Raw genomic sequence first — 24,132 nt, 5'->3', positions numbered from 1 at the left:
TCTATTAGTGATGGATAGGATGCATTTGCGGCTGTGTTCCTAGACAGAGAGAAACCCTACGCACCTTTCCTTAGCCTGGCAGGATTAGAAACACAGCAGCCTAGAGACCCACGCATACATTTCAGGTTAAACAGTGGTTTGTAGATGCACTGAATTTTATTAATAGTTAGAATGAAAAATGCCAACATTCGAAAGCTGAATACTCTCAAGAGCAAAGGATTCACTTCAGGAATGTCCTCCTTACCTGGCTGCTATCACTGTTGTAAAGGATGATGGAAAGAGAGTCAAAGTGGAAATCAAACTGAAGAGTGACGGTCTGGTCCCCGGGCGGCTTTGGGTCCGCCAGCTCTTGTTCTGATGGTTCAAGCATGAGTAAGAAAATCACAGAGCTCTTATGGAGGCACATCACTTTAAACATTTTAAAGCTGGGATGATAAATTGTTATTCCAAATTTACACCATATTTAAATAACTCCCCAGACACTAAAAATGGCAATGACTGATCACTATATATTTAGTAAAGGGCAAAGTGTTAGAAGTAGACCACAGGAAAAAAATGATCTTATAAATAATATCAAGGCAACGTTGTGAAACGACCCTTCAAAGTAAGGCTAGTTTCTGCAGTAACCACAGCACATTTGTCCTAACTGGTTCGGTCATGCTCAAGACATCATGAAACTGAGCATGCAGTGAAGTCAAACACTGCTTAGTCTGAGAGGCTGGCCAAGGTTTTCTGTGGGCTCAGGACACTCTCCACGATCTCCGATGCACCTTAGAAAAGATTAGCACGCTAGCAGAGCTGAAGCGCATCACGGTGGGAACCGTTGGAATACTGACATGAAGGGACTCCAAAAGGAACTTCATTTTCCTTCCTGTCTTTAGGCAGGCAGGACACACAGAAGAGATCCTCTACAATCCTTCTGGAGACTAGGGGTCATTCTTTAGGAAAGTCACCTCAAGTTACTAGAAAAGCAAAGCTTTGCAGGCTGGAAAAAACCCGGAGCTTTGGTTCCATGGTTTCAGAGAAGAATTTCTGTCCCAACCTTCACTGTTGATATGTATTTTTAATTTGAGTATTTGTAATTCGCATCTGAACACATTTATATTTTCCCGGGTATCCCATTAAGCAGAAAGTGAGAACCAGAATCACAAATCTGATCACGGCTAAGCTTGCTCACCTCCACAGTATCCCGTCTAACTGTAACCACAGCCTGCTTACCTAGCACCTGCCCACACCCAATACAGCCAAGTCTCATCTACTTAAACCAGAAACCTCTTTCACACACTCTTTGAATCCCAAAACATGCCTCGCCTACATTATAGACGTAATGCTGATATCTTAATAGTAATCACTGATGGCAGCTTCAACAGTTAACTCCATGCCCTGAGTCTCATAAAGGACACAGAACAGACTAGAGGTTTTCATGGGCACAAAGGGTCCTTTATCTTGCTTTAGTTGTGGAAATAACACCCACTGACTATCTCATAAAACATCTGCTAGCCACATCAATGGCTTTAAATAAAGGAAAATGTAAAGTTGGGCACGGCAGAGCACACCTGTAACTCTAGCACCCAGGGACCGAATCAGCAGAACCATCACAGGTTTGAGGCCAGCTTGGCTACACAGTGAGAGTCTTCCTCAAAAACAATTAGAAAAGAAAGAAAAATGACTGTAATTATATTCCACGTAGCACTTTAAATGGGTGAATTTAAAGGACCACAGAGCTCTTAGGACATTTAACTTTAATGATCTAAACCTGTCTTGTGCTCACGGCATCATTCTCCATGAAGGCCAGACATAAAGCTGCTACTGTAAGAGAATACCTACCTTCCTCGTGTTCAGTCACATACCAAGATCCTTCCTCTCTGAATTACTCTGACATCTTACTACACTGCCTGCCTGCTTCGAGTTTTCTCTCAATGTAGATCACCTCAGTGCCTGGTGAATTTAGCACATTTAACTTCCACAAGCCAATCACAACTAATCGCTATGCAGGCAAGAACAACTGGCCCTCCCCTCACCAGAGACAACACATACAACCTCCCTGGGCACTTTGGTAGGCAGCCCCAACTCCAGCAGGCCTTCCACGGTAACCACTAAGAGCAGTAGGTCCTTTTACAGCACACTGTGCTGAAGAGCTAACACAACAATGTATCATCTTGATGAGTTTTCCATACCAACACAAAAGCCCCATCAGCCTTTACCTTTAAGATAGTCAGGCCCACTCCGAGTATCTCTCTTCACCCGTGCAGCCTCCTGTGCATACTGTGTAGGGCTTGGTTGTGAAGAAGCTTCCCCAAGGTTTTCCAGCAAAATTTTCATTAAAACTGTCAAGTCATCTTGACTGAGAGCAACCTGAAAACCACCATAATGTATTTATGTAATGTAAAAAAAAAAAAACAAAAAAAACAAAAAAAACCCACATAGTATTATGCCTTTATAGCTACTATTGATGAATGAGTGATTCATCTATTTTTGAGAGAGAACACCTGAGCTGAGCATCAGTAGAGACGCATGCCTCCAGTGCAGCCAGATCCTCTGGAAGCCAATACCCTTCCTGCTGACCTGGGACCACAGCACCCTTTCCCAGGCCTCACTCCAGCCTCCATCCTGCCCCTCTCTTGTGTCACCAGCTCCAGAGCCTGTGCTATGCTTCCCTCCAAGCGCGGTCCAGAGAGGTGCTCAGTTTCTGACCTCTACCCGGACTGAGATGTTCTCTTGCTCGGTAGCTCTCTTCTCAGCACAGACATAAGTGGCTATACACAAAATATCTGTTTATCTTAGCAAGCAATACTACCTCTTATAATCATATCTAATCCAACTACTGAGTACTTTCTAAAGCCATCATGCATACCAGGAAGGCGGCATCTCCCTTTTACGTTACAAAAAAGGTGAGACGAAAAGAAAGAACAAAAACCTGGAGACAGATCTGTATCAGCTCTATGCCTTTAAGCTCTGTGTGAGCCAAGTTTCTCAGCTTCTTTATTGCAAGTCTTTTTTATCGTTAGGACATGAATAATAACACCTTCCTAGTGGCAAGCTGAACAACACGAAGCAGCCAGACTGAATGTGACTGCCAAAGGCTATTAAGCTCCATTAAGTCAAGCTTTGCTTTGAAGCTTCTCGTCCTTCTCCTTGGACCACCCTCCCTCCCTGCAGCACATACAACAGCCCGTACAAAACACATACATGCACACTCATCAAGCTCTGTCTACCTTCCTGCCTATGTGATGATGGGGGAACACGAAGCACCAGGTAATAGCCAAGAACCTTTTGCTTATCCCAAGCCCAGTCCTCTGGTAACAAGTGTGGCATCTACTTTAAAACTTCCTTGGGTGCCCATTCCTACTTGTGATGTCACCCAAAGTGACAGACCTGCCTGCAGACTAGCCAACGTGAGAAACTGTATCACCTACTGCCCTTCCATACATCTGGAGGACAAGGCTTAGAGGTGACCCCAAGGTTTCTAAGAACTATCCAACTGGAAACACACTGCTGGGGTCATCTACTGATATCCTTCCTAGTTTAACACTTGACCTCAGAAACCCAAACAGACCCAAACTACACCTCTGAAAATACTGCTGCTTCCCAAATAAATGCAAATGTCTGCTCAAGTAACTATTTCTAAAGGGTAATACTAGCCAGGTGATTGTGCCTCAACACATGCAAATCATGCATCAAGAAAACATTGCAAACCTAGAAAGAACACTTTCCTTTTGAATATAGTATCTGAGCCTCACTTTTAACTCTCTGACAATTTCACTACATTAAGAAGTTAATCAAATTTTCTAAATTAAGAAAGATATTTTCAGTAGATCCCCACTGGCCAGATCCTGGTTTTACCTAACTAAAGTGGAATAAGGGAGAGTGTGGGACAAGGACAATGTCCCTGCTGGTTTTCAGGCACATCAGGAACTGAGCTGCCAGCAAGGCAAGCCCCGCCCCTCAGCCTTTCCACAGCTCTTTCACAGGCTCACCTGCATAGGTTTAAGCCCCGCCCCCCAGGCTTTCCACAGCTCGCTCACAGGCTCACCTGCATAGGTTTAAGTTCGCCTTTTATCTCCATGCCTGGAATCTGTGTGTACCACGCTGCTGACAAATTCCGCTGTATGCATAAAAGCATGTTCACAGGTTTTAAGATTTCAACGTCATGCTGAGGTGAATCAGCTTGTAAAACAGTTCTGAAAGAAAAAAAATGAGGATTTTTTTACAGATATCTATATACTTTTAAATTTACTTAAAATGAGGACTGCCCTGTTCCAAATGCTTTTATAACCCTTCCCTAAACGCTTAAAAGCTGTGATCAGGATTATTTTAGAACATGTTTCTAGATCAGATTTATAGGCAGAGCTACTGGATACAATAAACTCAGACAAACTTTGAATCAGGTCTAAAGAATGTGTCTACGATCACCAAGACAGTGTTGTGTACACAAAGGCCATACCTTGTCAAAACTGAATCATAAGAAATTCACTGTGCATTTATCCCTTGATACGGTTCTCCAAACTCCAGGAGAAAAGCATATCAACTTACAAGTTACTGCCCACATAACAAGGGCTATTTCTAACCTGTCTGCCGATAACCCTTCACATAGCCTAAGGGCTGCTCCTCAATAGCTTCAAGGCTTTCTCTCCCACTGGGATTCAGGGACTCTGGGACGCTTCACTGAAAACTAAATGTAACAAGGTTTAGGAGCAAGCAACTTAAATTGTATTAAATCCGGAAGGTCTCTCCCACAAAGAAAAATAAATACTATGTGGAACTTAGGAAAACAAAAACAAATGTTACTGAGTACACTAGAGTTTAGCATCTTGACATAGGCTCTCATTATGTTGACTAAGCTCATCTCAAACTCATGAGCTCATGCCGCGCTCACCTCGGCATCCTGAATAGGTGGGAATAGAGACATGTGGACCATCCCCATTCCTCATTAGGAAATTTTAATTTTATAAGCATTTTTAAAAGAATGAAAAGAATAACCATACTGCACAGGCCCTACAAAGCACACTGCTATTAACCACTGGCCAGAAAGCAGTAGTCAAAGTCTCCTGATTGGAATAAACAAAGAATGAGAGTTATGAAGTGACACACGCGTACCTAGAGAGCTCAGTGAAGTGACACACACGTACCTGGCAAGCTTCAGCTGGGTGAGCTGGATGCTCATCTCGTCGGCCACTGGGGGAAGCGCGAGCTGCTCCACAGAAACCAAGCTAAACTTGTTCTCAACTCTGATCAAGCCCAGATCTGCTATAACGACATTTGGTGACACAGAAGACTGGGGAATAGTGATGACAGGTGCTTTCAAATCGATGTCCATCAGAAGCCGGAAGCTCTTCTGGGCCAGGTCCTTCACACTGGACGCAGCTCTCTCTGCAGCCTGGACTGTGGCTGTGCTCAAGGCTTCCTTGGCAGCTTGGAAATTGTTGAGGAAGCTCTGTTAGGACAGAAGGAGAGGTTGATTGTTAGAGAATGACAGACAGGTAGGCACAGTCCCCCAAGGAAGTGAAAGGGAGCTCAATGGAGAGGGCACAAGAGAGAAACGGGATTTATGACATAATCAGCATTTTCCTCAGAATAACCAGGCACCTTAAATTGGAATTTAAATGAAAAGGATGTTGGACAGCACTTTATCCCAAAGCAGACTCCACTCTGTACTTTCTGGCTGCAAGAACAGAATTTAATCTCAGCAACTAAGGCCTTAGCAGCTTACTCATGAAGATTTTGTAATGTACTGGAGATATGCAAATACGGTTGTCTATCATCTAGCAATCATTAACAGGAATCAAAAGTTATTTGTAGTTAAGATACACTTCACTTCCATTTCCCAAATGAAGTATTTCCCAAATGAAGACTCTAAATCTAAATATTCTTAGCATGCATCCCTTAATCATACAGAGGGACTTCATCTCTCTCACTACCCCCAAGATGCACACATTCTAAAAACACAAACATGATGGTTTAGGTATAAATGGATGACCAGTAAGCTCATGAACTGGCAGGTTTAAACTCTTCAGACCAACATTGGTAAGGACCCAGTAAAACTAAGAATTTCATGGCCTTGTTTATCAAAAATACAGTCAAAACTCTTAAGTTTCGATATTTATTTTTCAACTGCATGATGACTTTTCAGCATTCTACCAAACAACTAATATTGAAAAGTCCTAAATTAAAATATTAAATCATACAAACAATAAGATACATAAAAATAATAGCTAATGAGTATAGTGGTGCACACCTTTAGTTCTCAGCACTTGGGAGGTAGAGGGAGGAAGATTAGGAATTCAAGATCATACTACGCTACACAGTGACAGTGAACCTGAAGCCAGTCTGGGCTATATAAGATCCTGTATATTAAAAAACAAGTAGCAAAAAACATACATATAGTATGTATATGTATATGTACATAAATAAAAATAAAATGCCAAAAAGTACTTTAAAAGTACTATGAAAATGTTAGAGAATGATAGAGTTTACATTCAAAACAATGATTAAAGCTTCCATTTTGGGGACAGCAACATGACTCAATTGGTATAGGTGCTTACTGCCCAAGTCTGGCAACATGAATTTGATCCCTGGAACATATGAAAGGTAGAAGAAAAAAACTGACTCCATAACGTTGTCCTCTGTCTAGCAAACATGATGCTGCAACATGCATGCCACACACATCATACATGGGTACATGTACACATAAGTAATTTTAAGAATTTTAAGCAAATTCCATTTGCTTTACCAGCATTCAAAAGGTTGACTTAATTAGAACACTCTGTTCAGCGTTCAGGTGGTTACAGCCCTTCAGTATGTCTGAACCTTAAACGCTCGTCAAGGAACCTGTAGTGAGGACTGGGCTAGCAGGCTGCAACACCACTGATGGCACCGTGACTGTTAGAAAGGAGGGCCTGATGGAAGGAAGGGTAGTCACTGGAGCATGCTCTATATGGGGACACTGGGACCTGGCCCCATCTCTCCTCTCTGTTCCCCAGCATCCATGAGGTCACCAGCCCTGCCCAGCACACACCCTCCTTCAGAATGGTCTCCCTCATCACAAACTCTAAAACAAGAGAGCCGAGCAATGGAAGAAAAACTCTTACTCTTCAAGTCCAAATAGTCTATTCCTGTTTTGAGCTATGTATTTCAGGCGCCTTTGTTAGGTGAGGGGAGGCTAGCAAACATGCCCCAGCAGTGAAAACATAACTACCTAGGTTCAGGCACATAGTCGCCATACTTATACTTCAGTGAGAAACAAAAACAAGTAGAAATGAACTTACCAAGAGAGACATAAAGAATTTATGAACATAGACAATCTGAATACAGCCCACTTTGAGACTAAGTCTGCCATCCACTTTAGACATATCGCCATAATTCTCTCCTTCTGTGGCATCTGGATACAGACTCATCTGGAACCGGAAGACTTCATCTCCCAAAATAGAGACAGCCTGCCATTACAAAACAAAGGGTTATTAGGTCAGAGCTACACAAGCCTGCTCCCTGGACTCTCAGGACACTTCCTGACCACAGGAGCCTGACAGGTGAAAAAGCCATATGGAAATTCAACATCAGCCAATGCTCTGCATTTCTATAAATGTCACCTCATTAATAAAGTACTGACCCACCACTGAGCTTCCCAGGAGTCACTTTTCAAAATCATTACACAAAACCTCCCATCTTCATCTGCAGCTCTAATCTGCCCACCGTGTCAGACAAAAAACAAATGTATAGTGGCATCTGGCCCCCAAAAGTCACACTCCAACACAGAAATCAGTTTTGTGATTACCTTTTTGTGAATGGACAGTGAATCAACATTCATAACTATGATATTCTTAAGTCTGGCAAATACATCAGTCTGCTTTGGCTTCACAGAAATCGAGGCATCCATTCCTGCAGAAGAGATACCATTTACAGATATTTCCTTTTTGTAAGCAAACTCAAAAGCACTAACATACAACTGAAATACAAGATAAATGAAAAGTACTATGGAACCCGTTATCACAATCACCTCCCATGTAGGTGGTATCTATAAAAGGTGAACCACTTTTAAGTCAACATAACTCCTCATACTTAACAGTTGAGGAAATTTAAAAGTTTTAAATAAATTAGTGGCATATTCTCTGAAAACAGTATGCTATGCATTGGTTCGACCAGAGCCACTCACTTGGGGAGACTTTAGTATTTTTCAATGCACTTCATAAATATGTCTTTTTAAAACTGAAACAAACCAACATTGCCTTACGGCTAAGAATTATTTCTATAATAATTTATATCTATGGTCTAATCATCTAAAGTCAGAAGTTTGCCATGCTCATTATTTCAGACAAGAGACTGCCTACAGCTAAAACTTGGTAGTGTTTGCTGAATAGGGCTGATGGTTCAATCTTCTGAAACTGCTTACAACATCTGACACACTTGTGCACACAATAATAAATCTATCATTGTCACCCTCACAACAACCTTTACAGGGGGAAATAAGGAACAGAAAATTATATAAAACTGTTCAACAGTAGCCTGTGCTTAGCTACAAGGTCTGAGCCATGCCAGCCTTCTCAGAACTTACTGTATAACCTGAGGCTGAAGTCTCGAATCAAATAAAGTTGAAAATGTCTTTTACAAATTATTTTTGCTAAGCCAAATATGGTCAAAATGCAAGGGTAATGACTTTTATTTTTACCCTGGGAGAGTTACTATGATACTCACCTAAGTTTAAAGCTCTCTTATTCTGTAAAGGAAACCATAATAAAAACCTTACGCCTCAGATTTATTCTGAAAAGTTCTAAATAGATAATGAATATCTCATGTCAGGAATAAATCATAACAAGTTTCAAAGCACTTCTGTTCAAAGCTTGCGTATATTTTCTATACAAAGTAATCCAGCCATCTTTCCATCTTTCCAATATACTATGTAAAAAGAATTACTTACCATGTATTTTAATTTCTGCTATGTTACTCTTCTGATCACAAATGAAGATGTTAAAGGCATTTAATTCAGCTGTGATCTTCAAATCAAACGCGTCACCCTCATAAGAGCTGGGCACTGAAAAGCAGTGGGAACCAGAGGTCAGTGCTGCATGATACACAAAGATAAGGAAACACAGTAATAGTTCACCAATAAAAATCACGCAATATACAAAAGGAACCATTGAAGTCTCCGTTAAGGCAACAAAAATAAGGATTTTGCCACTCAGATAAAACCTAGCAAGTTGTCCTTCAGTGATGAATAACGGCCACCACAATACCTTGATGGAACCATTCACTGGGTGAACATGCTCCTGACACTGTTTCTCCCAGGGAGAAAAAAGGAAACCCTCTAAGTTAGAGTCTAGAATTTGGTTAGTACAAACATTTTAACTAGTCCTATCACATACTAGATCAAAGAATAATTCATGAAAATTGAGATAAACAATCAATGAAATTCATTATTATTTAAGAATTATTTATGTTCTTTAATGAAAAAAATCCTGTTTATTTAGATTATATATCATGGGTCCATAAGCAATTCTACAACAGAGTTGCCAAGAAAACTACATAATATGTTAAAGTTTAAAAAAAATCACCAAAAAATGTGTATGTAAGAAAATAGTCAAGCTGAGTGTTAGCAAATCCTGCATTCAAGAGGCTAACGTGGAAGAATTACCTGAGTTTGAGGCTAGCCTGAGCTACCCAGTGAGATCAAGCCCAGTCTGGGATATTTAGTAAGATGTTATTTCAAAAAACCAGATAGATAGGTAGGTAGGTAGATTGGTAGATAGATAGATAGATAGATAGATAGATAGATAGATAGATAGATGAAAGACTCACAACTAAATGGGTTTAATTTTTTTTGTGTGTGTAGGTCCTTATTTATTTAGAATATGCCTTTCCATGTCTCTGTCTTACATGCAGGAAACAGAACTTTCCCATAAACAAAAAGCATGGGGGCTCTCAACTTTTAATCCTAATATTATAGGCTGTTTGCTGGCTCAATATCCAGTGCAGGATAAAGAAGCCATAAAGTCAAGTTGTGCAGAAAAACCAGAGAAGAGTTCAGTGGGCTAATGCTGCGTGGACACTGACTGTAGCTTGCACACTGGCCTTGCATTCCCTCAGATCAGCTACAAATGGTATGCACATATGTTATAAAGAGATGACATTTTTAAGAAAACTCTCTCTTAAAGATCTTAGTTTGTTAAGCACATTATGATAAGTCAGGTGTAGTGGCCACATTTAGGAAGCCCTCTCATTCAGGAGGCTGAGGCCAACCTGGTCTACACAGCAAGACACTGTCAAAACAACAAAGCAGGTAAAATTCTGCTTCTAGCAGCATTATTTTTCTATGGTTTTAAAAGTTCAGTTCCTTTTACTAGATTGAATAGCACTAAAAATTTTATACTTACGATATCAGTAATATAGATTTAATTCAAGCTGAGAATTATCAGTAATTTACATAATTTTTAAAAATTAATTAAATGTCTGAATTAAAAAAATCAAGCACATGTTCTTCATTCACTATTTGATGTCCAACATTTCAGAATACAAGTAACATACATGGTGAACGTAGACCACGTTTTATGTGTGACTGAAAGAGAGAAGACATCAGAGGTCAAGCTGGTGCCCAAAAAGAACTCACAGCTGCTGTGCACAGCAGCACTGTCTGAAGAGGACCTCTGTGGCTGAGCATGACAGACACCATGTTTTAACTTCTTACCTTCTCACTGTTACTAGACAGAAGGCTGAAGAAGTGTCAATGCTAAGAACCTACAAATTCTATTTCAAATCAAGAGCCAGAGAGGGAAATCCCCTGGAAGTACATGATTCCTATTAACATTTATTCCCAATTCTTCAGGCATGCAGTCCTGTCAGAATAGAAGCTGCTTTCTTCTGCAGCTACGCTCATCAGTTAAACACTGTGTTCATCAAGGTGTTGGCGTTCATCCTAGCTGCACATATGAGTTAGTCTGAGAGCACATAGGAGAGACTGTTACCGGCTCTGATGGCAAGACTTCTGGACTCCCCCACAAGTGGCTTTAGCTCAGGTTCCTTCTCAGAGGAAGAAGAGTCAGAGGATGGGATAGCAGATGACAAAAAATCCATGAGGGAAAGTAAAGCTTCCAAATGAAGTACCAAGTCCAAGGATGAAAACGAAACCTAAGGCGGTGAATACCAGAAACAAGAACTTCAGGTATGGTGTTCGCACCACTGTGGGCCCTGCTATGCTGATGGGGATATGCCACTGAGGGTCAGTCACACCACTAGGGGGGATGGTGGTCATGTCAACGGGGACACAGTCACACCATTGGGTTGAGTTTCAGTGTATGTAACTAACACAAGAATAGTTCAATGCTTTCTAAACAATTAAGAATGACTTACTAGTATGGTTTTAATCATTTTCATTACTATTATACTGTCAATCTTTACCAAGCAACAAACCAATGTTCTGCCCACTCCCAGTGCAGACATTAATTCTAACCTCAACCAAGCCTGATGAGTCTTAAATGAAGACACAAGAGTATTCCTACGCTGTCTACATATGCCCAAATGACACTGTGTGTCTGCACTAGACTGTGCACTATACTCGTCCTTAATCTTACTCTAAACCTAAAACCAATACAGAATTCAAATGTTCAGTGTTGCCAGCAACATCAGACCAAATAACTATGTTACACTAAAGTAAACAAAATTCCCTAAAAATAAAAAGTATTTGTATATTCCACAAACAATTTTCAATTCACATTTTAAAATAATTTTTTCAGAAACAAGTTTTGACAAGACCTTTATTTCAATTCTATATGCACTAATTTTATATCTATTGCTACTGCCCCCAATCTAATTTTAGATCTTACATCTTACAACTGAAAATGGTATCAAGGTCCATTGGATCTCACAAAGCTAGTCTTAGGATGAATTACAAGAGACTTACTTACCTTCAGCTTCTGTTTGGTGTTATCATGAATGGTCTTAAAGTCTGGTCCATCACTGTCTGCCTATAAGCAATTGATAATTAAACCACTGAGTTAAAAACACTAACATTTCACACATTGAAAACATATATATTTTACAACTTAAGTATGCTATTAAAAACCAACAAGGATGTTTCTTACAGGCAAATAATAATATGCCCCCAAAACTGACCACATAAATGTGTTCTACATACTGTAGATGCAAAATCCAAGGTTCCTTATTCTATTCCGAAGGAGATGTCAGTGCATATAATTAGGTAGGCCCATTCGAACGGGAAAACTTCTGCTACCTAATTTATAACACAGCTTGCCTCAGGACATAGCTCAGCTTTGACTGTTCACTCCTATTTATTCAACTCCCCAAGGACGCTCATGAGGTTAATGGAGTATAAAAGATTTTGATACGCTTCTATAATTCATCATCAACCAACTTGGACTGAAAAGCTTAGGGAAGAATTCAAATATTAAGAATGAGAGGAAAATAAGCAATATCATATATTTAAATATTGATCCCAGACATGAAATGAGGTTTGTGACGCTTAGCTTTAATTATCAGCTTCACAAAACCTAGAGTAATCTGGAAAGCAAGTCTCAATGTGGGTTGTCTACACTGGGCTGGCCTGTGGACGTGTCTATAAAAAGTTTTCTTCAGTTAATTGATAGGGGAAGACCAGTGCACTGTGGGCCACACCATTCCCTAGGCAAGGGGACTCTAACAGTACAATAGTAGGGAAAGAGGGCTGGGCACAAACAAGCAGGAAACACATATGTGTCCATCTCTGTCTGCACTTGACTAAAGATGTGTAATGTCACTGGGGGTTTGAAGTTCCTGTGCTGATTTACCCACAATGATAGACTGAATTATAAAGTGATAATGTCCCTTTCTCCACTAAACTGACTTTCTGTCAGGATATTTATCCCAGCAACAGAAGAAACTATAACAGACACCTTGATGAACAGCAGTTTCAGGAGGATCCCATCAGACACATCAGAGGTGTTGACAATGCGCAGAGGCTCCCCTTTAGAATCTGGAAGGGAAAAACACAAGTCCAATCTTATCATCCCTTCAGCACCTCAAACATCCTGTAAAATGGACCCAGCCAGTCACACAGAGAAATGCTCACTAGAGAACTGTACATAAAGCAGGCAAATGGATTATACTATCTACAACTCATACCGCAGTCAGTCTAACTTTGAAAAACTGGAAAGAAAAATCGAAGACCACAAAATTAACAAATCTAAAGAGCTCTAGTCAATAACATCTCTTATCTATAGCACTACAGGTATTATCCTCATGTGAACAAACATTAACAGAAGAAAATAGCAGCTATAAAATACAAGAAGGAATTATTCTCAACACAAGTTTATCTTCTCAAAAATGCTCCACAGAGGCCTTTAGAAGCTTAAACAAACAAGAACTATAAAATTCAGATAGCCTCAGACTTAGACAGTGAATTGCCCATTGAACTACAGCTTCATAGTCACTTGGGAGGAAGCGAGAGGAGCAGTTGAGGCTGCATATCTCCTTCTATATATTTATGTTTTGTTTAACATTTACTTTTTACAAGCACACATTAATGTAATTTAAAACAGACCTTACCATTCATGTGATTTGCAATGAAATCAATGTAAACTTAAGCTTCTTAATAAATTTTCAAAGGGGTCTTCGGGTTCTAGGATTTGACTTCTTAATGTCACTACAATCATTTAAGTGAGATTTACTACAGCATCACCAACACACTGTATATGTAAGGAATAGACACAGCACATAGAAGAATGCAGAAAATGAGCCCTGTGCCTATATTGGTTTTAAGAGCTGCATTGTCTTTCACAGATGGCCCTGCACACTTACCAGGGAAGTGGAAACACCGCATGCTAATGTTCCTGAGGTAGGCTGCAGCAGTCATGTCGTGGGCTTTTACTTTAGCTTCCATCCCAAGATGCAGGATCTTTAGTTCATGAAAGGGGCTTCCTTTCCTTTCTGCTTTTTTCATCAAAGTAACCACAACCTAAAAGAATGAGCATGGATTATCATGAACTGCTTCACTAGTGTACAGTGTCAGTAAGAAGCCAAATAAAGAAATTCACACAACCGAGCACTCGGGAGGCAGAGGCAGGCGGATTTCTGAGTTTGAGGCCAGCGTGGTCTACAAAGTGAGTTCCAGGACAGCCAGGGCTACACAGAGAAAGCCTGTCTCAAAAAAAAAAAAAAAAAAACAAAAAAAACAAAACAAAACAAAACAAAAAAAAAAAAACAAAAGAAATTCACACAAGAAAAAGATATTCTGAGTCTAAAAAATGTCTATCGTTATTTACCTTATACGCATTTGAGATACCACCACTGTTTTCTGACTTTCAAAGGTGAAATGCCAAAATAAATAAATAAACAAGCAAAATTAATTAATGAACTTAATTAAATTAAAGGGTGCATGGTAGAGCGGCCAGAAGGGAGGCAGGTAGTGGTCCAATCCTAGAAGTCCTAATTGTGAGCAGCTTCTGCCTGAAATTCTATTGAAAGCAGCTGCTGGTTTTCACACTAATCTCTAGGCAAGGCTTCTTCGCCTTGGGTGCTATCCTGACCATAATAGGTCACGTGAGCACCCCTGTCTCTACCCACCAGTTGGCAGCTCCCTGTATACAGTAACAGCATGACACCTTTAAATACCCATCTAGCAGGCACAAATTTCTCCCCCCCCCCCCCCAGCTCAACCAGGTCTGCAGGGATGGAACTGCAGCAGTATATATAACAAATGCTAGGAAAAGAACACATGCATTTCTATGTCCACCCCTTTCTACCTATGCCCATCCATTCTCTCGAACTGGCCCCTTTCTTCATTCCATTTTCTTAAACTATTTATTTACTTTACTTTACAAACTCCACTCAAATGTCACTTCCTCCCAGAAACCTCTCCTAACCCTCTCTGCCTGCTCAGGTGCCCAGTCACTACCATTTATACTACAGACTCTGAACGTAGCCTATCCTGAGCATATTTTTAATGGAGACGCACCACTGTATTTAGAACCTATATATTTTCTAATGTATCCTTGGCTCTGGCATGTACTGCACAGTTGTTGAATCGATAAAGAAAGAAGAAAATCCATACTGAAGCAAGGTAGCATTTTTAAATGCACATGACCTGTGCTTTACTCTATGGAGAGCTTCTAACGTTTATTTACAAAATTCCTCTATCTCCCTTCTCTTGCTCTTCTCACAAGAAGATCCAACACAAGCCACATTTTAACATCCTATACTGATTAAAAAGCAAGTTACATGAATTGCTTCCATTTCTCTCTAAAAGAGAGAAAGAGAGAGAGAGAGGGAGAGAGAGAGAGAACTAGATCCCTAAAATGTAACTGGATCTTAATAAATTCTCAAATTTTAAAGCACATTAACAGTCTAAGGTTTTTTTCATACATATTACCTACAAAATTAGCTTAATAGAAATAGCCATAATCTTTTCACCTCACTTTATTAAAATGTGATAAAATTACACACCTCTTTAATTTCAAAGTTCAACAGTACATTAATGATGTCTACGGGTCTGGTCTCCTCCACTCTGGCTGCTGGCACACCTTGTGTGGTGTGCACATCCTGCGGTGTAGAGACTTCTCGGCAGGCTTTTGTTTCACCTAAAGATGTTAAATAGAAACATGTGCTTCTATTCTTTCGTTTCTTTATTCATAGATACTTGCTGCAAACTTGTATGAGCACCTTAAGATCCACAAATCCATATCAGCTCTCAGCCTTAGAAAGCTCATGGTCTAGTAAAAGCGACAGACATGTGAAAATCAGATCAAAGAATCAAGCTGAACCTACTCACAAGAAGCAGGCAAATGTTAATGGGCTGGCTATCAAATGCACGGAGAAGAGACAACGAGGTGAAGATGTATTAACACAGAGGAACTACTCACACGGAGCAGGAGGAGTCCTCCACAGAAAGGATAGTGCGCCTTTTTTAAAAGTAAGAATGAAAACCATACAGGCAAAAATGATGGCACATGGCCAGGTCTGCAAATAGAGCAGACTGTAGAAAGGCTAGGGCATGGTAGGTAACAAGATACAAGGCTAAGAAAGAGAAAAGGACCATGCATGCCAGTCTAGGAAGGGAAAGAAAGACTCCACGGCTGATGCTGTTCTGAAACACATACCATGGCGTGCAATAAAAGTGTTTTCTAACCTATAACACACAAATAGTAAAGCTAGGATTTGTTATATGTGTAACATACTCCAGACACTTCGTGATAAGCTATGCATTGACTGTCTTGCGGAAGTCTTAAACCACTCTTCTGGAGGAAGAACTTCATTGTCCCCAACTCACAAATGAGCACGATAATTTTTTAAACAAATTTGGAGCCTTGCCTACTGTCATATGTAAGGGCCAATTCATGTCCATCAGTCTGACCTGACAGCCTTCACTATCAACTATACAACTGTCACCACAGTATTGCAGTTAACATCCTGACACCCAAGCCCTGCAGTAAAGTATACCAGAAACCCACATGGAAATCTACCCTACTCACTAATACCCTTAGAAAGGCAATACATCTATCATCTTACCTCAGAACTGCATCAGATAAAAATAATTGTTAACAGGTTTGGACAGTCACAAAGAAGATACCCAAGTAGTCAAAAGGCATGTATAAAATAGCTTACTTGGTTAGTAGTGAGGACCAAATGAAAACCCCAGTATGGGGCTGTGGACATGGCTCAGTAGCTAAAGCACTTGCCATGCAAGCAAGGGGACAAAAGTTTGGATCCCTCAGAACCAAGTAAGAGCTGAGTGTTGTGCAAGCTCAACTGTGATTCTAGCCACAAGGGCGGAAACAGGGATCCCTGGAGAAAAGACCAGCACAGAAGCCGCCCGAATGAATCTCATGAATCACAGAAAAGAAGCCACACATTAAAGTGCAAACTTGTCATGGATCCACTCATTAAATTAATGAAAAAGCAAGATTAAGCCCTGAGTACCAGAGGTCAGAGAGCAGTGAGCTCTGAGTGGGGCAGGGGCAGGCAGGGTCCGTCTTAGCAGCAGGAAGATGGCTGAAGGATGCTGAGGAACAGGCTCGATCTTGCTCAGAGTGAGTACGCAGGTGATTAACACTTAGAGCGATATGCTTAGACTTGCATACAAGAAAAAAGTAAAAATGTACAGTGAAGTAATTTTTACTCAATCAATGGGCAAAATTTTCAGAAAATTGATAAAACTGTTAGAAAGGTACAGAAAACAACACGACAGAGTACAGAGAACACGTTCCTCTCGATCTATAAAATTTTAAATTAATCAGAACATATTATATTATCTATGTATGAAATTCTCAATTAAGCTTTAAATTTTAAATTAATTTATAAAAACTTTGTATTTACTTAGCTCTTTGTTAGATATGAGTTATATTAATAAAGATTATACAACCTCTCACTGGTGAGACAGGACAGGTATGCACACAAAAGTAGATATCAAGGGATATTTCAGTGCAACATGGGTAAGAGTGAAAACTTAACCTGAATATCTATCTGTAGAAGCTTGCTAAAAATGATGATTCTTCAACAGAATTTAATACCAGGAAATCATTAAAAGCACTGAGGGGAGTCACCACACAGCACAAACATGGATATGAGATATGTACAACTCCAACTGTTAGTGTAGAAAATCACCAGCAAAGAAAGGGTAGCAAGCACACACACAGGTGCCACCACTTGTTTGAAAAGAACAAGGGTGCCTCCTTTGTGCTTAATATATTCGTTATGTGTGCATACACATGTGTATGTTTAAGTAAAAATGCCCATAACTAATAATTTAAACTTCCTGCTATCTTTATTTTACTATACTATGTTTACTGTGATAAACATTAATAATTTAAATTCTTACACTTTACCCCTGTCTTATTTAAATATCAGATAGAATACCATGCCACAGCCTAGCATTCTTCAATTTTTTTTTAATACACAAATTAAGACTTTTTACAGAGATCTAACACTGGCTAATGGCCACCTTTCCTAATGACCTCCCAACTCAGGCATCTTAGAAGCGAGCTGAATGTTAACTGCTTAGCTACAAAGAGACAATAAGCTTCAGTCATGCTAGCATTCAACAACATCTTGTTATTTTCTTGGCAAAACAAATCACAATTTGTATGTATTTGTGCACTACATGTTTATTGAGTCTCAGGCTGGAGATGTAACTGGACATTATGGTGTGCACCACAGCACGGCCAAGACCCTGGTTCAATCCCTACTGTGGCAAAACAAACAAACAAACAAACAAAAAAGGAACCACTTTAAAACCTGAAAACAAGATTCAAAGTGCACTGAACTATAGAGAGACGCGTGTGCATGTGTCACCACCATCAGGATTCAGTGTGTACTGGACTAGAGAGAGACACTTGCACGTATGTCCCCACTATCGGGCTCTCACCTCTCTCTTGTATTCTAGGTTTCCCTTTATCCAAGTCTTCAGTGGCCTCGCCAAGATTTTCTGCCAATATTCTAAACAGAAGATTAAGATCCTCTTGATTTAGACTAACCTGTGAATAAACAAAAAGAGATCATTTTAAGATGAAAGAACTACTATATAGACAACAGATTCTCGGTCATGAAACAGAATAATCTTAACAGTAGCTGAGACGTGACACCTCAGATCCTCAGATCGGCACCTGAGGACTTTACCACTTGCTTCACCTTCACTCCTACAATTTTAAATAAGATATTAAAACGTATAAATAATAATTTTTGCAAATCAATGTTAGCCCTATTGGCTGAATTTTACTTAAAGTTAATTGTACTTAAAGAAGTCTTGGCCATTTTTTTAAATAACAAATTCTGGAAACGATCACTCTTTAAAGAATACAATAGTTATCTGAGGCATATCTCAATCTCCTTAAAAACAAGTGTTTAAATAATACACATTATGAGAGACAATGTAATAAGTAATTTGTGCACAGATTTCTACAATGGGTGTATAGCAGATTTAAAAGTTAATAATACGTAACTGAAGATTAAATTCTACTGGATTTGTTGGACAAAGTTTGACTAAAATGTTTCTTTCACTATGCAGGAAATAATCTGCACGTTCCTTGTGCATATGAGAAAGCTTTCAGGGTTGACACATCAACAGTAAAGTTATTTTCATGCATGTACTTACATTCATTGAGTCAAGACGCCCTTTAATTTCTACAACAGGCACCTTATGGTACCAATTTGCAGCTAGATTCCGACTTACAAAAAACTCCAAGTTAATTGGGTGCAACAGCTGAATATCAGGGTGGGAGGTGCCTGGCTGGATTGCTGTCCTAGTAAACAGAAGACAGGCTGTCACAGAGAGCAATGAACTATAACAGCAAGCAGAGCGCCATCCACTTAATCCATCAGCATTAGGCATACCTACCAGATTACCCAACAGACACATAACATGCAGACAGCCCTACCCATCCTACATAGAACGTTCGGGCAGTTATGCATAATACTTAACCTTTCACAAGATGGTAAATGACCCCATCAGCTGTTTCCTCGTCGACTATACTTCCTACAATTTTAGACTCTCTTCTTCCTACTTGTAAGAAAATTTCATGTATTGTGTGTCTTGGCTGCATTGAGACACACAGAAGGACTGCCCTAGGCTGATGACAATGACCCGTCACTGACAGTGCCTTCCTCCGAGTGCATGCTTGTGGTTAAGCAGAGGACAGCAGTGTGTTTGTTGGTACTGAGACCAAAGACACAACAGTGAAGGAGCAGCAGCACAGGGAATCAGGAAATCAGAAAGCACAGCCCTCGCTGAGCCATTTCAGAAAGCACAGGGATTCTCTTCTTCACCCATAACTGTCTCTTATTTATTCTGAATAATTAAATCGCCTTTGGTGAGATGAAAATCATTTTTAAATCTTTTTGTGTCCTCACATGCCACACACCATGAATACTGAGGACACAGTATTACTTACACAGCTACCAAAATGTGTAAGCTCGCTGAAGTCCTGAGTCACCAGGAGAGCCAGGGCATCGACCTCATGAATCATGGGCGAAGGGCTGTTACAGAGTAAAGATCTGCTACTGCAGAAACCATCTCAACAGCAGAGGGCCCATGGACGCCATGTGTGATTCCAAGGGTGGGGAGAGGGAACAGGCAGAGGGGGTTACTACAGTGAACATCACCCCAATAACTGACGCCACCTCAAGCCTGATCCACGTTACACAGCGTGCCAATATTAACTTCTAGAAACTACTATTCATATCATAGGTTAACAAGAATAAATGGCCTTACTTTGAGAAATACAATTTAAGGCATTCAGGGACACAGAATCAAAATGTATATTCTGTTATTTCATTCTCTCTCACTTGTTCTTTTTTTTTAATTTTTCAATTTTTATTTGAGATAGTGTCTCACTCTATAGCTCTGGCTGTCCTGGTACTCTCTGTGTAGACCAGGCTAGCCTCAAACTCAGAGATCTGCCTATTTCTGCCTCCCAAGTGCTGGAATTAAAGGTGTGCATCACTACACCTGGCTAAGATTTCTATTCTCAAATAGTTAGCAACCACTGTTTTGGACAGTAATATATACATATTTTAAAACAAGCAAGGTAAAGAATTAAACAAGCTGGCAGAGCTACAGGAAGAATGTATATACACATGAACTCCAGCTGACCAAAAATTAGAGTTTTTTGCAACTTTTTATATCAGAAAATGATTCAGTTAAAGAAACATGGTGTGAAAATCCCATGAGAACATAGTACATACTTCATGGCACAGCTCTGGGCATGCGTACCTAGAGAGTTTCAGTTTCGTGAGCTGCACCTCCATTTTGTCGATCACTGGAGGATTTGCAGTGTCTTCTCCAGACACCAGACTGAACCGATTGTGAACTCTAATTAGCCCAAGATCCACCACAACAGCATTGGTGGAGAGAGAGGACTGCGGAATGACAATGACGGGTGCTTTCAAATCAATATCGACAGAAACACGGAAGCTTCTCTGGGCGAGATCCTTCACGCTCGTGGCCGCCTTTTCCGCAGCCTGGGCAGTGGCTGCACTCAGCGCCTCCTTGGCCACCTGGAAATTGTTCAGGAAGCTCTGTGGGCAATATGTAAAAGGAGAAGTTCAGAAGCCAGGCATCTGTGGATAAGCCTACCTTCTGCTGACACACCTGCACTTTCCTCTAAGCGTCTTTAGAGTTGAGCCCTAGTCTAGTGAACGGAAGAACTGCGGAAGGCCATCCTCAGTCACTGCCCAGCTTTGAGCAGTGATCTGTCACTCACTGGGGGGCAGCGGGAGCCCAGGGGTGTGAACACATTTTCAACACTTCAGCACGTGTGTTCTAGGAAACCAATTTCAACCACAGACAGAAATCATTCAATGACTTAGATTTCAAGAGTTAGAGAGGGCTTTTGGCTACTACTTTCATACATAAACACCAGGCATAATCAAACCGCCCACGGCCTAAAGCCCCAAGTTACAACATGTGTGATCACAGCCCTACAGCTTCTCGGGGCAATGTGGACTTTACCAGCAGCGACATAAGGAATTTATGAAGGTAGACAATCTGAATACAGCCGACGTGCAGTGCCACCACGCCATCCACTGTGGACATGTCAGTGTAGGAATCCCCTTCAGTAGCATCCGGATACAAATCCAGGTTAAAGCGAAAAACTTCATTCCCAACTATGGATACAGCCTGAAAAGCCAGAAATGTAAATGTACTCTTCCCCCAGAAAAGCAATAGCAAAAAAAAGCCTCAGTCAGAAAAGGCCTGAAATTATAATCTTCATAGAAATACATTTAATTTTTAAAATAAGGTTCTATGCAATAATCAAAAGCTAGTGACTACCCATTCGGTGTTACATACTTTCTTATGAATTGTTTTGGGATCAACATCTGTGACAATAATGTTTTCCAGCCTGGCAAAAAGTGACTGCTTCTTTGATTGAAGAGAAAGAGAAGAATCAAGGCCTGAAAAAAATTAAGTACTGTAATTTCTATAAATACAACAAATATTTCATTTCATTATGACTTGGGAATATACAGAATGTCTAAACTCACATTAGTAAAATTCCTGTTAAATATTTTTAGTTTTCTAAATAGCAAACTTATTTTTTGGTTATAATCTAATTATATATGCCCTACTCCTTACTAAAGAGCAGGTGATAGCAGTTTGGTGAGGAGGAATCACTGCTCTTTGGGGGTGTGAGCACTGTAGGTTACCCACTCTCCCAGATGTGACCTCTCATCCTCGCGCACTCGGGCAGCACTATGGGATTTAGTGGGTCACTAAGTGTAATAAGGGGACGTGAAGTTGAGAGGGGACATGCTGGGAGCACCTGAGAGGAGCTACAGTGCGGAAATGGTGGTAGCTATGATCATCTTGCCTAGTATACACATATGAAATTCTCAAAGAATAAAAGAAGTAGAAAAATACATTAAATATCATTTTTCTATGACATGAAAAAGATTCCTATTATCTTGAGTGTATAATAAAGTGTTTTTAAAAAGGCAATAAAATAAAATATAATTGCATAAATTTTCAGTTCCCTGGGAGGAAATCTAGTACAAAGGAATCAATCAGGATAAGTGAGCCAAAAATACATTTTTATGCCTTTATAGATATTAAGTCATTTACTTGAAGACTGTGCTGGCTGGTTTTATGTCACTTGGGAAGAGGGACTCTCATCTGAGAAGACGTGTCCATAAGAGTAACCTGTAGGTAAGCCCATAAGGCACTGCCTTACTTAGTGATTGGTGTGTTAGGGTCCAGCCCATGGTATGTGGTGCCACTCTGGAATAACGGTCCTAGGTTGTAAAAGAAAGCAGGCTGAGCAAGCCAGGAGGGGCAAGCCAGTACGCAGTATTTTTCTATGGTTTCTGCTTCAGTTCCTGCTTCCCAGTTCCTGTCCTGCCTTTCTTCAGTGATGGACTGATGTGGAAGTACAAACTGAAATCAACCCTCTCCTCCCTAGGTTTTGGTCCTGGTGTTCACCACAGCAGTAAACGCCTTGCCTGAGGTGAAGGCTACAAACGTTTTGTGAACAAAGTTTATATAAGTAGGTGTGTTACCAATTTGGAAAGGAAAGAAGAAAACAACTACACTAGCTAGAATTTGGACATCCTCTAATCCTAAGCATCCAGTCCAGCCACGCCCTGCAACTGTGTGCAGTTCAGAGCCCCCTCTACATACCTTCTCTAACACTGCAGAAAGAGAATGAAGGGAAGGGGAGAAGACGCTTAGTGTTAAACAGCTGGGAAATACTGTGACACCTTACCTTGTATCTTGATTTCAGCAATATTGCTCTTCTCATCACAGACAGTGACACAGAAAGCATTCAGTTTGGCAAACAGCCTAAAGCCAATCACGTCACTATCTCTGGAGGGGACCATCACTAAAAATAAAGCAATGGATTCTAGTAAGCTAAACCCTACAGAAGTTTCTTCATATATTTTACATAATATATAATATATGAGTATAAAACATTTGTAAAACATTAAATGTTATACAAAACACATACATATAAAAACAAAAAGTCTAAAGTAAATAGAACATAAAACAAAAAAGTAAAGTAATGTGCCTAGAGTCACACAGTTTTAAGTTGTATAATCAGAAAATGAACTAAGTTCTTTTGGATTCAAATTCTAGGGATTCTCAACAATGACAGGAAGTCTTTGAGGTGCTAGAGAAATGGATCAGAGAACTGGGATCCCAGCACCCACATGGTGACTCACAGTTCCAGAAGCTCGAATGTCCTCTTCTGGACTCCATGGGCACTGCACATGTGATGTATACACATACATGTAGACAGAACACCCAACACATAGAAAATAAGATTGTTTCAAAGATGCAAATAGTCCCTGCCTTCATATCTCAGGGTCTCTTTCCTCAAAGGCTGTCTGTCCTGAGGAGACTTCTAGACCCACTAGGATGGGAAGAAGGACTCAGCACACACACATGGAGTTTCCTCTAGTGATCCTCCTAAAGCAATCCCCAGCCACAGGAAGAAAACAAAGTGTCTTAGAACAGTAGTATTGTTTATATTTTTCCGTGTGTGTGTGTGTGCGCTGCTTTATTTTTTTATTTTTTTTTTTTTTTTTGAATCAAGGATTTCTATGCCACCTACCCAAATGGCCTGGAAATCATGATCCTCCTGCCTCAGCCTCTCAAATACTGAAACTGCAACTATGTTTCTCTATATCCACTACCCCTGCTTTATGCACCAGGTGATTCAATTG

The 24,132-nt window shown here is 40.2% G+C and overlaps 1 protein-coding gene across 7 annotated transcripts in view; it reads right to left on the bottom strand.

Moving 5' to 3' along the window:
- Vps13c (vacuolar protein sorting 13C) overlaps window positions 1-24,132 on the bottom strand; it is a 157,429-nt gene that overhangs the window by 62,950 nt on the left and 70,347 nt on the right. For 6 of the 7 annotated variants that reach the window (XR_379424.2, XR_001778932.2, XM_006511225.2 and 3 more), the window contains 18 exons: window positions 23,172-23,288; window positions 21,761-21,864; window positions 21,422-21,589; window positions 20,684-20,988; window positions 19,067-19,214; window positions 18,341-18,449; window positions 15,424-15,557; window positions 13,780-13,936; window positions 12,876-12,955; window positions 11,892-11,951; window positions 10,953-11,115; window positions 8,912-9,025; window positions 7,772-7,875; window positions 7,266-7,433; window positions 5,130-5,434; window positions 4,034-4,181; window positions 2,205-2,355; window positions 245-354 (listed from right to left, as the gene is read on the bottom strand). Coding sequence is in view for 5 of the 7 variants with exons in the window: in XM_006511225.2 (XP_006511288.1) it covers window positions 245-354; window positions 2,205-2,355; window positions 4,034-4,181; window positions 5,130-5,434; window positions 7,266-7,433; window positions 7,772-7,875; window positions 8,912-9,025; window positions 10,953-11,115; window positions 11,892-11,951; window positions 12,876-12,955; window positions 13,780-13,936; window positions 15,424-15,557; window positions 18,341-18,449; window positions 19,067-19,214; window positions 20,684-20,988; window positions 21,422-21,589; window positions 21,761-21,864; window positions 23,172-23,288 (2,645 nt within the window). In the remaining 2 variants the exon portion in view is untranslated. Of the gene's footprint in view, window positions 1-244; window positions 355-2,204; window positions 2,356-4,033; window positions 4,182-5,129; window positions 5,435-7,265; window positions 7,434-7,771; window positions 7,876-8,911; window positions 9,026-10,952; window positions 11,116-11,891; window positions 11,952-12,875; window positions 12,956-13,779; window positions 13,937-15,423; window positions 15,558-18,340; window positions 18,450-19,066; window positions 19,215-19,862; window positions 20,237-20,683; window positions 20,989-21,421; window positions 21,590-21,760; window positions 21,865-23,171; window positions 23,289-24,132 lie in introns of those variants that run through there. The other variant, XM_006511228.3, reaches the window with a different exon arrangement.

Source organism: Mus musculus, chromosome 9 (assembly GCF_000001635.26).
Source record: "Mus musculus strain C57BL/6J chromosome 9, GRCm38.p6 C57BL/6J".
In the NCBI taxonomy this organism is placed as follows: domain Eukaryota; kingdom Metazoa; phylum Chordata; class Mammalia; order Rodentia; family Muridae; genus Mus; species Mus musculus.
Note: the sequence above shows the minus strand (reverse complement) of the source record. Positions and strands in the feature narration are given on the sequence as shown.